Raw genomic sequence first — 13,299 nt, 5'->3', positions numbered from 1 at the left:
TGGCTGTATTTTAAGTGATATTTGTAAATAGTGAAATAAACAAATTATAATAATGGTGCTACAGTTTTGCATTTGCAAAAAAAACGAAATATTTACATCCCAATGTCTCATTTAATTTGTAAGTACTGTTTGTTTACATTATTTAAGATGAGGAACTGAGGAAGCCTGTGTGTTTACATTTTAAAATATGTCTTTCATAGGCGTACCATTGGGTTTATTCATATTAATTAATGTATTGAACAAGATATTAGTTCATGAAATTAGTATAGACATTTGTAAATTGTAAGTAGACATCATCTGATTAAAAAGATCTGTTTAGTAGCTTTTTAATTTAATATTTCTCATGAATTAACAATAAATTAGTGAAATGAATAAAACTCATTTATTTTTCTATGTAGGTTTCCAAATAATATTGATTAATGATGAAAATAAAAAAACCTTTCAAAAGCATCCTTTTTGGTTATTTAAACTTGTAAGGAAGCTGAAAAATATTTCAGATTTTTTAATAAAACTAGAAAATATCTACAACAGACTAGTTAAAAACCTTATGAATATTTTGATTAATAAAACCATACAAAATGTCCCAAAATCAATCTATGAGCATTTTGTTGACCATATGTATGATGAAGATGCAATCGATGGTCACTCTATGCAACTTTTAAAATTGGTTCTTGAGAAATATTTTAAAATTGGAATTCATCATGAAACGAGGACTACTTTAGATGCTAACACCGTGCGCATAAGAAGCGTTCTTACTAAGACTGTTTTATTTCGCAATCAATAAAAATTTATTTCTATACCAACGTCTTCTATTATGTCTATTTACCATTTTTACTTTAATATTTCTGTTCGGTAAATAGCTTTCCAATAATTTATACATTTTCACGCCTACTTTTTAATAAGTAGGTATATTTGCAAATAATTTTATGTCAAATGCTAGCAAGAGCTTTGGAATGATCAATAAATTATTTTGTAGCAGAAACCCTTACTACGTGGAATCTATTGATATTGTATTAAAACAAATTTGTCACAATTTGAAAAAATATGTTTTAACACATTATCAATAAATATAGGTATATACTTAAATTTGACAAATGTATATTTTTTAATCGTTTTTTTTTATCGTAGGATTATTTGATACCTATTAAAAAATTAACTTTAGCTCAACTATATTTTATTGAATTAATTTTAAAGCAAATAAAATTGTATTTTATTTTTTCTATAAAAACGTGTTTTTATACATTATTACTACTTCCAATTATTAACGTCTGAATAATTATCCCCGCGAGTAAAAATTCAAGCACGCTTATGCTCATTGAGGAAGTATCACAGTCTATCGATACCCGTTTTACTCCCCTTTACCCTCTTGTCCAGGAATATCGAAGCTTCAAAACAGTGTGTGTTTAAGGTATCTTATTGCTGGGTCCATCTATGTTTATACGTCCATGATTAACACAGAATAAAAAACAATCAGAAGGCAAGGATATGTCGCTTTTCATCTGTGGCCGTCGGTCATGCATTTTGTGAATAGACAGGATTGAATTGTATAAATGTTGTAAACGTTAGACAGGTCTGATACGCCAGTGGAGTGGATAGTTTTTTACAGTAATTAACTATACCACGACGCTATTGGATCCGCCTAAAGAATGGCGGGAGCTGTCTACGCGAATCAGATGCGCGCACTTACAAATTCTGTGGAAGTTATTCCTCTGATTATTTCTTATTCTGTATATATTTCAAAAAAACGTATATTGATAAAAAAGTACATAAATTTACCTCGGAGACGTCATTACTGGATGAATCTGGAAAATGGCGACAGCACCACGAAAATAAAAAGCAAATGGCGCCATCTTTCGGAAGAATTATGGAACTCAAGTTTAATAGATCTTCTCTGGCTTTTTCTGCTATCACGGGCCATTTCTTTCCGGAGCTACAACAAAATAGTTTATTATTGTGCGATAATGCATGTTAAAAAACTAGTTTTATATATTTATACACTCAGTTGTACGTTTTTTTTTTTAAATCTGGTGCGATGGAAATACTAAAAAAAGTATGAACACTCCTTATCAATTATCTTACATTAAAAACTGCTAAATTGAAGCGCTTTATTCAACAAGTTTCGACCCCAACTAACAAAAGCACTTGAGACAAACAGTTCTCCCCTCCTCAACTTATTTATTTGAAGACTATAAAGTGTAAATGCATTTGAAACTACATTTTTTATTTAAAATATTTTTTCTACGGCGTACAGATTGTTGGTAAATCGATGTTTAACGCCCCTTACGAGGGGGGTTTAGAGGGAAGTCGGAGGGTAGAAGTGGTAAATTTTTTGGCATATTTTTTGGGGTCCCAAAATTGATATTCTCAGCAAAATTTTAGAGATTCAGCGGCATTTTCTTCTCTGATGACTGGGAGTACATTGTTCATCAACAAAGTCTCTTTCTGGTCTAATACACTGACCCTTCTTCTAAATGTGCCTATCTTCTAGAGATGTTGGCGACCACATTGACCCATCTTATTATATTCACAGCAGCTCGAAATAGATCGGTTTACGTTAGACCAGTCCACTTCCTAAAATTGGCCAGCCAGAATATACGTCTACGTTCAGATCCTCTCTTACCCTCAATCTTGCCTTGTAGAATCAATTGTAGAAGTCGGTACACTGATTAGAACGCTATTTTAGCAATGGGATGTATTTTTTGGAGAACGATTTATCTTTAGTTTCAAAGTGTCCGTCAGATTCTACAATAACATCTTCGTTTGATCTAAATCTCTCCCATTGGGGCATGTTTAGGTCTGCAAACATCCAGTAGTCACTGGGGATAAAAGCTGAAGAATAAGGTAGATACCGAATCAATTCAAGTTAAAATACAAGTAGTTTCATCATCATTATGACCAACCGGTAACTCGGTCTTTTTTCTTCATCATTACTGCCAATTTATTTCTTCAAACGTATTAGTAACACTTTATAATATTTGCTTTTGATGGTTCTTCATTTCTAAACCTTATCGATGCACAAAATACCTTATACATCCCCAAACTCGAAAGCCTAAATCTTTCCAGCTATGTTTGGAAGGCTTTCATTTGTTGCTGTACACTCATCTAACTCTCGATTGGACTTGGGATTGAACTGGTGGATAAATGTTTCATTAATTTGGTTCACACGTTCATATCTTTAACCCCACGTCTTTTGATCACTTCAACTCCTTTTGTATCTTAGAGAACTTCAATTATCGTTGTCTCCAACGAAGCAGAGTCCGAATTACACTTACCAAACCAGTGCTAAAGCAGTGTTTTGCTCAAACGAAACTTTTCAACGAGAAAACAATGCTGTATGAACACCAAATTCGGATTTTTCTAGTTTTCGTAATTGCAAAAGTGTCACTTAATCTATTGTAGCTTGTAAACTAATAGCCCACTTTGACAAGTGACATTTAAAGATTGTTACATTTTAAACGATATTTTCTATTAGTCGTGCCATCTACATATCAGTCTCATTTCATGAGTGATTTCTCAAGGTAATGTTCTTCCCTATCTTTTGCAACTGAGGTTAGGCCAAACTCTGATATTCCTGAGCCAAGATTTCTTCTTTCTTCCCAAGCCTTCCCTCTACTCTTCCTTGCGAACTTACTTAAAACTGTACGAACTAGCTTACACTTATGCAGTATAAGATAATAATACATAACCTATAATGTTGACATTATAAATAAGTGTCTTTATTTTATCGTGTTAATTGTAAAAGTAAGCAAGTTTTGTAGTATAGACTTTATAAGTGAACAAAATAAACACTTACATGGTTTGTTGTTTATTGGTGCAACTTCCCAGGAATACTTTCACTTTCAGAACGGTCGCAAACTCACTCATAGCGTTTCTCACTATTAACTCGTCGTCTTCTAATAAAACCAGTATTATATGTAATACCATATGGAGATCATGAGCTACAAAATAATTTCCTTCAATTAGCTAGTACATCAATAAGAATATGGACATAAAATATACAAATATTAGCTGTATACTGCTTTACCAAGCGTATTTCAATAATTCATAAAGATATTATTCTTGTCCCTTTAGAGATATAAAAGAAGCTGTGAAAAAAAGCAGGTAGCGTCTGTGAGAGTCCACGACTCAACTCCGTACAACAGTATAGGAAAGATATAACATCGTAGTAACCTGATTTTTATGGGTAATGATAATGTTTAGTGAAAGTCCATATCTCTGATTCACTTCTGTGATTCTATTCATTAACTCCTGGAGGGCTTCATAACTGTCAGCGAATACCACCGTGTCATCCGCGTATTTGATGTTATTGATGCATTCTTCGTTAGAGTGAAAACTTCTACTTCTTGAAAAACTTCCTCAGAGTATATGCTAAACGGCAAGGGTGATAGTATACATCCCTGTCGGATCCCTCGATAGATTTTTATATCATCGGATTCTCCTGCCTCTGTACGGATAGACGATGTTTGATTCCAGTAAAGATTGCTAAAGATAAGTTATGATATGTAATGTAAAATTGCACTTACTAATTAAAATACTATCTTCATTACAATATAAAATATAATTTTTAGCCAAAAAATCACAAACTGCCAGTCTCCTAAAATCACTTGCTGCCGGAGAAGCGCTATCCGCTAGTACTGCCACCAAAACCTCGTACTTTAGCACATTGTAATCCAGGTGCAGCAAAAACGTGCTGATACAACTAATCACAGCACTGATCACGTCTTCGCTAGGGTTACAACTACACAATTCGAGCAACATGTCCAAAGTTTCTTGTTTGTTCGTGTTCAAACACTTGATGGCGCACGGATAATAGTTTAGCAGCAATAACAACAACACTTGATCCTCTTCCCTAACGTATTGATGATGTTTGATTTCTTCTACTAGGAACTTCTTGAGATATTGGTGGGTGCTGGTTAGGATTTTTGCGATAGACTTTCTGTCGAATGTGTTACCCAAGAATCTGACTTCGGGGGGTATTTGGATTTCTTCGGTTTGGTATAAACTGTGTTTGTATCCTAAAACATAAAGTACATTAATAAAGTACTTATAAAATTATAGAAAAAAATGTGCAATCGTTGGCCAACGGCGATATTTTGGAAACTTTCAAAATGATATACTAATTAAGTTTCCTTTCAACAGTTATATGATTAAAATATGTGGTTTTTGATTTTAAGGAGTGAAAAAACTACCCTTTTTTAGCAAAAATTAAAAACTGCAGATTTATGCATTATTTAAATGTTAATCGTGTTTAAGTATGTTAAATAAAGATTTGTTTATCATATGGGAGTCCATGGTATAATATATAATTCTTTTTTGACACCTAAAAACTACCCTTTAAGACAAAGTTTGCGAAACAACTTATCTAATAATGCATTTTATAGTGAATTGAAATCAATTATATTCATAGTTTTATTTCGAAACAATTTATTATTTTCAATCCTTATAAAAACCACCCCCGACACTGAAATTTTAAAATTTTCATTGAGAGCATCAACTGATGGAAGAAGTGATAAGAATTACATATCAGCGTTTTTAGTAGTAGCTTCAATAAAAGCGCATTTTCTCAAGAAAAGCTGATAAATCTTGCACACTGCTCAAATTTTTTAACTGTTTGCAAGACTTTTTGCTAATTTCTCTGGTCTATTGATGCATTTTTTCCTCCGAACATCGTCCCACCAATAAGCAGTCTTTCGACCTCCGCCGCTCCATCTTCAGAACACCTCATCGTACTCAGGAACAACTGTCACTCTCACACAAGTCGTTCAATTTCTGCTGAAATACTCATGCCTTCCATATTATTATTTTCCACCCTATACCCTACATTCTCTCTATTCTATTTCCTCTCTCTCAGCTGCCATCTTAAACATTATGTCTCATTGATCGCATAGATTCTCTTTCTAACCCTCCATCTTAGCACCAAATAAAAATATACTTTATTTATATTATACTTTATTTCGACGACATTTCAGCTATTGTAGGTCTTCCAATGGCCTACGAAAAATTCCATAAGAAGTTACGACAAAGCTACTTGTATTGATAATTGGGTTAATTAAATAATTTTAGGTTTGTAGGTAATAGTTAAACCTCCCTAAAACCGCGATCGTCGATTAAAGCCGACAACTGATTCTCACTCACATAAACACATTGTAAATATTTTTTACACAGTAGTTTTTTTCAACAGCGAAGACAGGAAGTCGTAAAATTCTATTACATCTTTCGGTGTGAGATAAAATTCTGAAATCGGTCTAACCGTACCATACATTTGATTTTCGCAGGCAAAAATCAAATAATGATTTAACCGGCTATGATACTGCGAACACTCACCAACCCGTCCGGCAAGCGTGGTGTTTTATTGCTAATATACCCCTCAAAACACAACATGTTGAACTTGAAACAAAATGGAACGATACCCCAGGTGGGTAGAGCTAGCAGCTCAGAATCCCACACCGGAAAACCGATTAGCCTCACGGATTCTGGGGAAGGCACAAGCTCAACAAAACGCACCAAAATAGATACGAACAAACAAAAACAGTTACTACTAGCCACATACAACATTCAATCGATAGCTAAAGATGAAAAGATCTACGAATTAGAAGAAGAACTATCCAAGTGTGTTGCCAGTGGGATATTGTAGGACTGTCAGAAGTGAAAAGAAGAGGCGAACGATGCATGTATCTAAACTCTGGAAATCGCCTATACTATAAGGGAAAATAGACGAAACATACGGTGGAGTAGGATTTCTTGTCAAAAAGTATCCCACACCATACATTTCTACATATAAAAACGTTTCTGATAGAGTAGCTTATATTATAATAAACCTAGATAATAAAACCAAGATCAAGGTTATACAAGTGTGTGCTCCCATAAAAACACCGAGGTATACATCAGGAAGAGGTAGTTAAAAATGTTCTACGAAGATTTGATAACAGCATTAGAAGAAAATGATATAAAGTATACCATCATTATGGGAGATTTCAACGCAAAATTAGGTAAAAAAAAAGAAAATACTGAAACTAAAATAGGGTTGCATGGTTATTGCAACCTATTGCAAATTATCTAACTTCTTGCAACAAAATTTATATGCCATGAACACACACTTCAAGAAACCAGCAAACCGAAAATGGACGTGGATATCTCCCGATAAAAACACGAAAAACGAGATCGATTACTTCTTGCGTGGGAACAAACATTTTTGAAGATATAACTGCTCTCAATGGATTCACAACTGGCAGAGATCTTCGCCTTTTAAGAGCAAGAACTCTTGTTAAACAGACGAAAACCAGTAGAAACAGGCCAGATAATTATTGTAATCAGATAGATCAAACTAAAATGCGAGAGAAGGGAGATAAGTACAGAGAAGTCTTAAGAAAAGAATTTGTAGAACATTATCAACAAGAATATTCCGACATGAACACAATAATAAAGAAATGCAACGAAAGCTTTTGATAGCAGGACCGACTGTTGCAAAGAAAACGAAAAATAAAGAAGACAGAATAAGTGATGGAACAAAACGATTGATGGAAAATAGACGCACATTTCTAAGCGAAGGAAAGCGAAACGCCGATGGAGACAACAGAGGAGTTCGCCAGGGAGATGTTATCTCACCAAATCTATTCACACTTGGACTGGAAGACGTGTTCAAAGATATTAAGTGGGCAGATAAAGCAATAAATGTTAATGGAAGAAAACTGAGTCATTTGAGATACGCTGATGACATTGTATAATATTTGCTACAAGTTTCGTAGAACTACAGACCATGATGACGCAACTATTTCAAGCTTCGGAAAAAGTAGGTCTTAAGATGAACTTTTAAAAAACAAAAATAATGACAAATACACCGAACATTAGAGAAATAACGTTGAACGGCATAAATTTAGAAACAGTAAGCGAATATGTAGACTAATGTAATTACTAATGTAATTAATAGACTAATGTAATTACTCAAACAGTAGAAAAGAACAAAGGTTTAAAGATAATGAAAAGAGAACTCACACAAAGTAAAAAAGAAATATACAAGCTAGAAGATAAAGACGGAAAGGCAACAACAGATAAACAAAACATTCTGAAAATAACTAGAGAGTTTTATAAAGACCTCTATACCAGCCAAAGATCACAAGAAAATTTACCGACACGAGTAAAGACTCTCATAAATCAGGGATCGGAAATACTTTTACCCATTACTGTGTCAGAAGTAAGATCAGCTTTAAAGGAAATGAAGAACCATCGATCGCCTGGTGACGATGGACTCGTTATTGAGGCAATAAAAGCAGGAGGAGAAATTCTATTAAAATCAGTAAGCGAACTGTTTAATAAATGCTTACATGCGGGTACGATTCCTAAAGACTGGAACAATGCAGTGATAGTCTTGTTACACAAAAAAGGTGATATTACTAAATTAGAAAATTATAGACCCATCAGCCTCTTGACACATATGTATAAACTCTTTATGAAAATCTTAACAAAGAGACTAACACCTAAACTTGATTTCTATCAGCCCAAAGAACAGGCAGGCTTTAGGAGAGGATATGGCACAAATGACCATTTGCACACCATAAAGATCTTAATTGAAAAATGCATCGAGTACAACATACCACTGGTTCTTGCATTTGTCGATTACGAGAAGGCTTTTGATACTGTAGAGTTTGAAACCGTACTGGAAGCCCTAAATCAAAGCCGAATAGATTACAGGTACACGTCACTAATCAAAAACATCTACGAGAACGCGACATCAAGTATACGACTACACGAAGACACAGAAAAATTCAGCTTAGGTCGAGGAGTAAGACAAGGAGACAATATTTCACCAAAATTGTTCACGGCAGGTCTAGAGTCAATATTTAAGAACACCCAATGGCAAGATATGGGCATCAATATAGATGGAGAAAGATTAAATCATCTGAGGTTTGCAGATGATGTCGTATTAATCGCGGATAACTTACAGGATACGGTTTCTATGCTACATTCGCTTAAAAGTCTGTCTGAAAGAGCAGGATTAAAGATAAACTTTGAGAAAACTAAACTTATGACAAATCTCGTAATGAGTGGAAATATAACTATCGACAATAATACCATACAACAAACAGACACTTACAAATATCTGGGACACGAGATCAAAATAAACAGAGACAATCAAACAAATGAAATACAGAGGCGAATAGGCCTGACATGGGCAGCATTTGGCAAACTAAGCCATATTCTAAAAAGTTCAATTCCCATGTGTCTCAAGCGAAAAGTTTATAACCAATGTGTTTTGCCTATACAAACTTATGGAGCAGAGACTTTAACACTCACGCAGAAATCTGCGAATAAACTAAGAGTTACACAACGAGCCATGGAACGTGCAATGCTGAATGTGAGCCTCCGAGACCACATAACAAACCGACAAATCAGGCAAAGATCAGGAGTTCAAGACGTCATCGAAAGAACCACGAGACTTAAGTGGAACTGGGCAGGACACTTAGCCAGAACACAAGATGGACGATGGACAAGACGAATTATGGAATGGAGGCCCAGAAATTATAAAAGAAGCCGAGGACGACCACCGACTAGATGGACCGACGACATAAAAAGAGTAGCGGGAAACTGGCTACAAGCGGCCCAGTGTAGAGAACACTGGAAAGAACTGAGGGAGGCCTATGTCCAGCAGTGGACGGGATTGGCTGATTGATGATGATGAAGCGAATACATCTACCTGGGATAGATAATGAAAGTTAACAAAGAAAATCAAACTGCCGAAATTACCAGAAGAATAAGGTTAGCGTGAGCAGGATTTGGAAAACTGAATTGGATCTTGAAAAGCACTAAAATAGAACAATACTTGAAAACCAAGATTTACGATCAGTGTATCCTCCTTATACTCACGTATGGTTCACAGACGTGGACACTCACCAAGTCTAATATGGATAAAATAGTAAAGACACAAAGAGCGATGGAAAGATCATTGCTTGGAGTGAGACTTAGAGACAAAAAAACAAACAAATCATTTAGAAGCAAAACCAAAGTAAAAGACGCAGGAGAACATGCTGCCAAATTAAAATGGAGCTTCGCAGGACACAATGCACGACTAAAGGATAAAAGATGGAACCACGAAATACAACAAACGAGACCATGGTTAGGAAAGAGAAACAGAGGAAGACCACAAATGAGATAGGCTTAAGAAGATCGGAGGACACAACTGGAACCAAGTGGCGCAAAATATAAAACACTGGATTGATTTGGGGGAGGTCTATAAATATATTTATTAAATACATTTTATTATATATATCGTAACGAATACAAAACTATCATTAATTTATGATAATTTATTCACATTTCTGAGAATATACTACCTACAAATTTGATTCTCAACTATATAAATATATTATCTTACTATTTTCAAGATTAGCAAGTAATTAAAATCATGAAACTTACATAATTGAAGCTCTAAGTGTTATATTAAAAAAACACTTACCTGTATGCACCTGATTCAAATATATCAGCAAATTAAGACAAAACCTTCTCATCTCGAGATCGTGTCCGTAAAGTTGACATATAATTTGGTTCGTTACCGTCGAATAGGTCAAATCTGTTTCTTCGAGTTTGTTTATTACTATATAAAAGAGTAAAGAGAGTCGCACTTGGCAATATTTACTTAACGAAGTTACCGGCTCTATGTTGGAAGTGATTTGTCTCGAGAGAATTTTTACGAGGTTTCTCAACATGTCTAAGTCTTGATAATTTGGATATCTAAAAGAAACGTTCAAATAAAATCCAAAACAGGTCGTACATAAAATAGTTATTTAAGATTAAAATTTGTTTTAAGGCGGTCATTTTCATAAATGTTTATCGAATAATCCTCGTAAGTATATTAAACAAGTAAAAATATGTTGGAAATAATTGACTTACTTGGTAAGTATGAGCATAACCAATTGCAGGTAGAGGGACGCTGTCATGTGACTAAAGTTTTTGCCAGCGAATTTTAATATCTTAACAGTCTTTTGAAGGTAATCACTAATTGGAATCTCAGGCACAGTAGAATTTGATCTTATAATATATAACACCTAAAATATAGACAAAATGTAAGTAGATAAATATTTTTTATTTGTCACATTCAATTCGAAGAACCTTAGAAGTGCTGAGATTATTTATGTTGAATGTCTAAAATAGAGTCTCCATTTATCTCTGTCGTTCCAAAGGTTTTCTTCGAATCCCCTCTCCCTTAAGTCTTTATCGATTCCTTCTCTCCAACTTAATCTCGGTCTACCTTGCTTTCTTCTTCCATGCGGTGTAAAGTTCTCTGGTAAGGAGTTTGATCGTCTGAAATAAATCCCTCGATTTATTTCGACAGCCATGTTCCTCCATCTCTTTCATATTTGAGATATGTAATCAGCTTTGTCTTTTTGGCACTGTTTTCTGATTTCTTTCCATAACGCTCTGTATTCATTGTTTGTTCCGTATCTCGTTTTATGTTCTTTTCTGAGTTGAATCACAGTCCATGTATTATCGGATATCCACGGCTTACGGCCCGTGGAAACCGCTGCCTCACAGTGTTTTGCAGCCTCGATTACCTTATCTTTGAGATAGATCCAAATGCTCTCAGGGTCACTATCTACTTGGTCTAAAGAAAGAGGTCTTCTAGGTTTTGTTGTAAGTCATTGATTTTTAATGGACTTAGAGACATGACTTTTCTTAGGGGTCTTCTTTTGGGGACTTTAAAACGAAATCGAACGTTCAATACTACTGTACTGTTAACTACACTGTAGTAGTGAATTAGTGAGTGAACTAGAAGTGACTGGTGAGTGTAGTAGTGTCTGGGGACTCGGGAGACTGAGACCTCGGAAGCTCTGAAGAAGACATCAGAGAGGATGTCGAAAGCTCAGCCCAATGGATATCGACGCGGTTCAACCCGGAAGACTGGTGAGTTTAATATTAATTTTTATAATAGTATTAATCTTAGCTCTAGGTTTAATTGTACTAACCGCGGAGATCTTTCCGAATATATATATATATATATATATATATATATATATATATATATATATATATATATATATATATATATATACACTTGCGTGCATAGAAATCGGCCCACTGTAAACTTTTGACTTTAACTATATTTTTTTCAAGAAATATTTATCAGATCACAAAAACAAATATACTGTTTGAAAGACAATTTAATATGCTTTAATGTGAGTATAAATTTATCAAGAAGGCTTATCGTTTACATGCGTAGTAACCGGTAAACAAATGAAACGTGTTTATGTGGTGATTGTCACGAAAATAACAAATTTGTCTAATTGTAAAAGTATTGCCTTTGCAAGTGAAATTTGCATGTTATTCGTTTTTCATAATCTCAGCAGTGTTCAAGTGTGTTAGTTAAATGCATACTACACCACAAAAAGCCGCCCAAGTTATTGCTCTAATCGAAAATGGACTTAGTCAGCGAGCTGTTGCTAGACAATTGGATATGACACGCGCAGCGGTTCGAAGAGTGTGCCAACGTTATGAGGAGACTGGATCCTTTCATAGGCGACCTGGAACAGGCAGACGGCGATTTACAACCGCTCGTGATGACCGCTTTATTGTGTCAACAACATTAAGAAATCGTCACCTTAATGCCGTTCAGGTGCAACGACAGCTCCGTGAGGTGCGAAGAGTGGCTGTTAGTCAGTGGACAGTGAGACGAAGACTGCGGGAAAATATCCTGACCCCTAAAACACCTGCGATTGGTCCAAAACTTGCTCCAGCTCATCGGCAAGCACGCCTGCGTTTTGCACAGGATCATCGGAATTGGACGTTGGAACAATGGGGATCTGTTCTGTTGTCAGATGAGACCAAAATATGCCTCTATGGTAGCGACCGAAGAAGGAAAGTGTACCGGAGACCAGGAGAGAGATTTTCAGAATGCTGCTTTGAAGAGCGTGCTTATGGGGTTCCTGCATGATCTGGGGTGCAATTTCTATAGGAGCACGAACCGATCTTGAGTTCATTCGTAGGGACGACCGTGTTCACGGAAGAAGAGGTTTAACAGCTGCCAGATATATCGAGGAGATTTTAGCAATTCATGTGGTACCTTACGTCGACTACATTGGAGACGAATTTATCTTTATGCATGACAATGCAAGGGCACACACCGCAAGAATCGTGCAAGATTACATTGCAGAAGTCGGTTTTCAGGTTATAGACTGGCCAGCAAACAGTTCTGACCTAAATCCGATCGAACATTTATGGGATGAGCTAAAACGAAGAATTCGAGCTAGACTTCATACCCCAAACTCGATCCCAGAGCTTATTCTTGCAGCAGAAGAAGAGTGGCTTAAC

The 13,299-nt window shown here is 35.3% G+C and overlaps 1 protein-coding gene across 1 annotated transcript in view; it reads right to left on the bottom strand.

Moving 5' to 3' along the window:
- The window catches only part of THADA (Thyroid adenoma-associated protein homolog), a 49,668-nt gene that overhangs the window by 4,337 nt on the left and 32,032 nt on the right, over window positions 1–13,299 (bottom strand). Inside the window, exons 16-20 of the mRNA XM_072530735.1 lie at window positions 10,885–11,039; window positions 10,451–10,725; window positions 4,524–5,015; window positions 3,794–3,938; window positions 1,777–1,930 (exon numbers count right to left, since the gene is read on the bottom strand). Coding sequence (XP_072386836.1) covers window positions 1,777–1,930; window positions 3,794–3,938; window positions 4,524–5,015; window positions 10,451–10,725; window positions 10,885–11,039 — 1,221 coding nt within the window. The remainder of the gene's footprint in view (window positions 1–1,776; window positions 1,931–3,793; window positions 3,939–4,523; window positions 5,016–10,450; window positions 10,726–10,884; window positions 11,040–13,299) is intronic.

Source organism: Diabrotica undecimpunctata, chromosome 4 (genome assembly GCF_040954645.1).
Source record: "Diabrotica undecimpunctata isolate CICGRU chromosome 4, icDiaUnde3, whole genome shotgun sequence".
Taxonomy (NCBI): Eukaryota; Metazoa; Arthropoda; class Insecta; order Coleoptera; family Chrysomelidae; genus Diabrotica; species Diabrotica undecimpunctata.
Note: the sequence above shows the minus strand (reverse complement) of the source record. Positions and strands in the feature narration are given on the sequence as shown.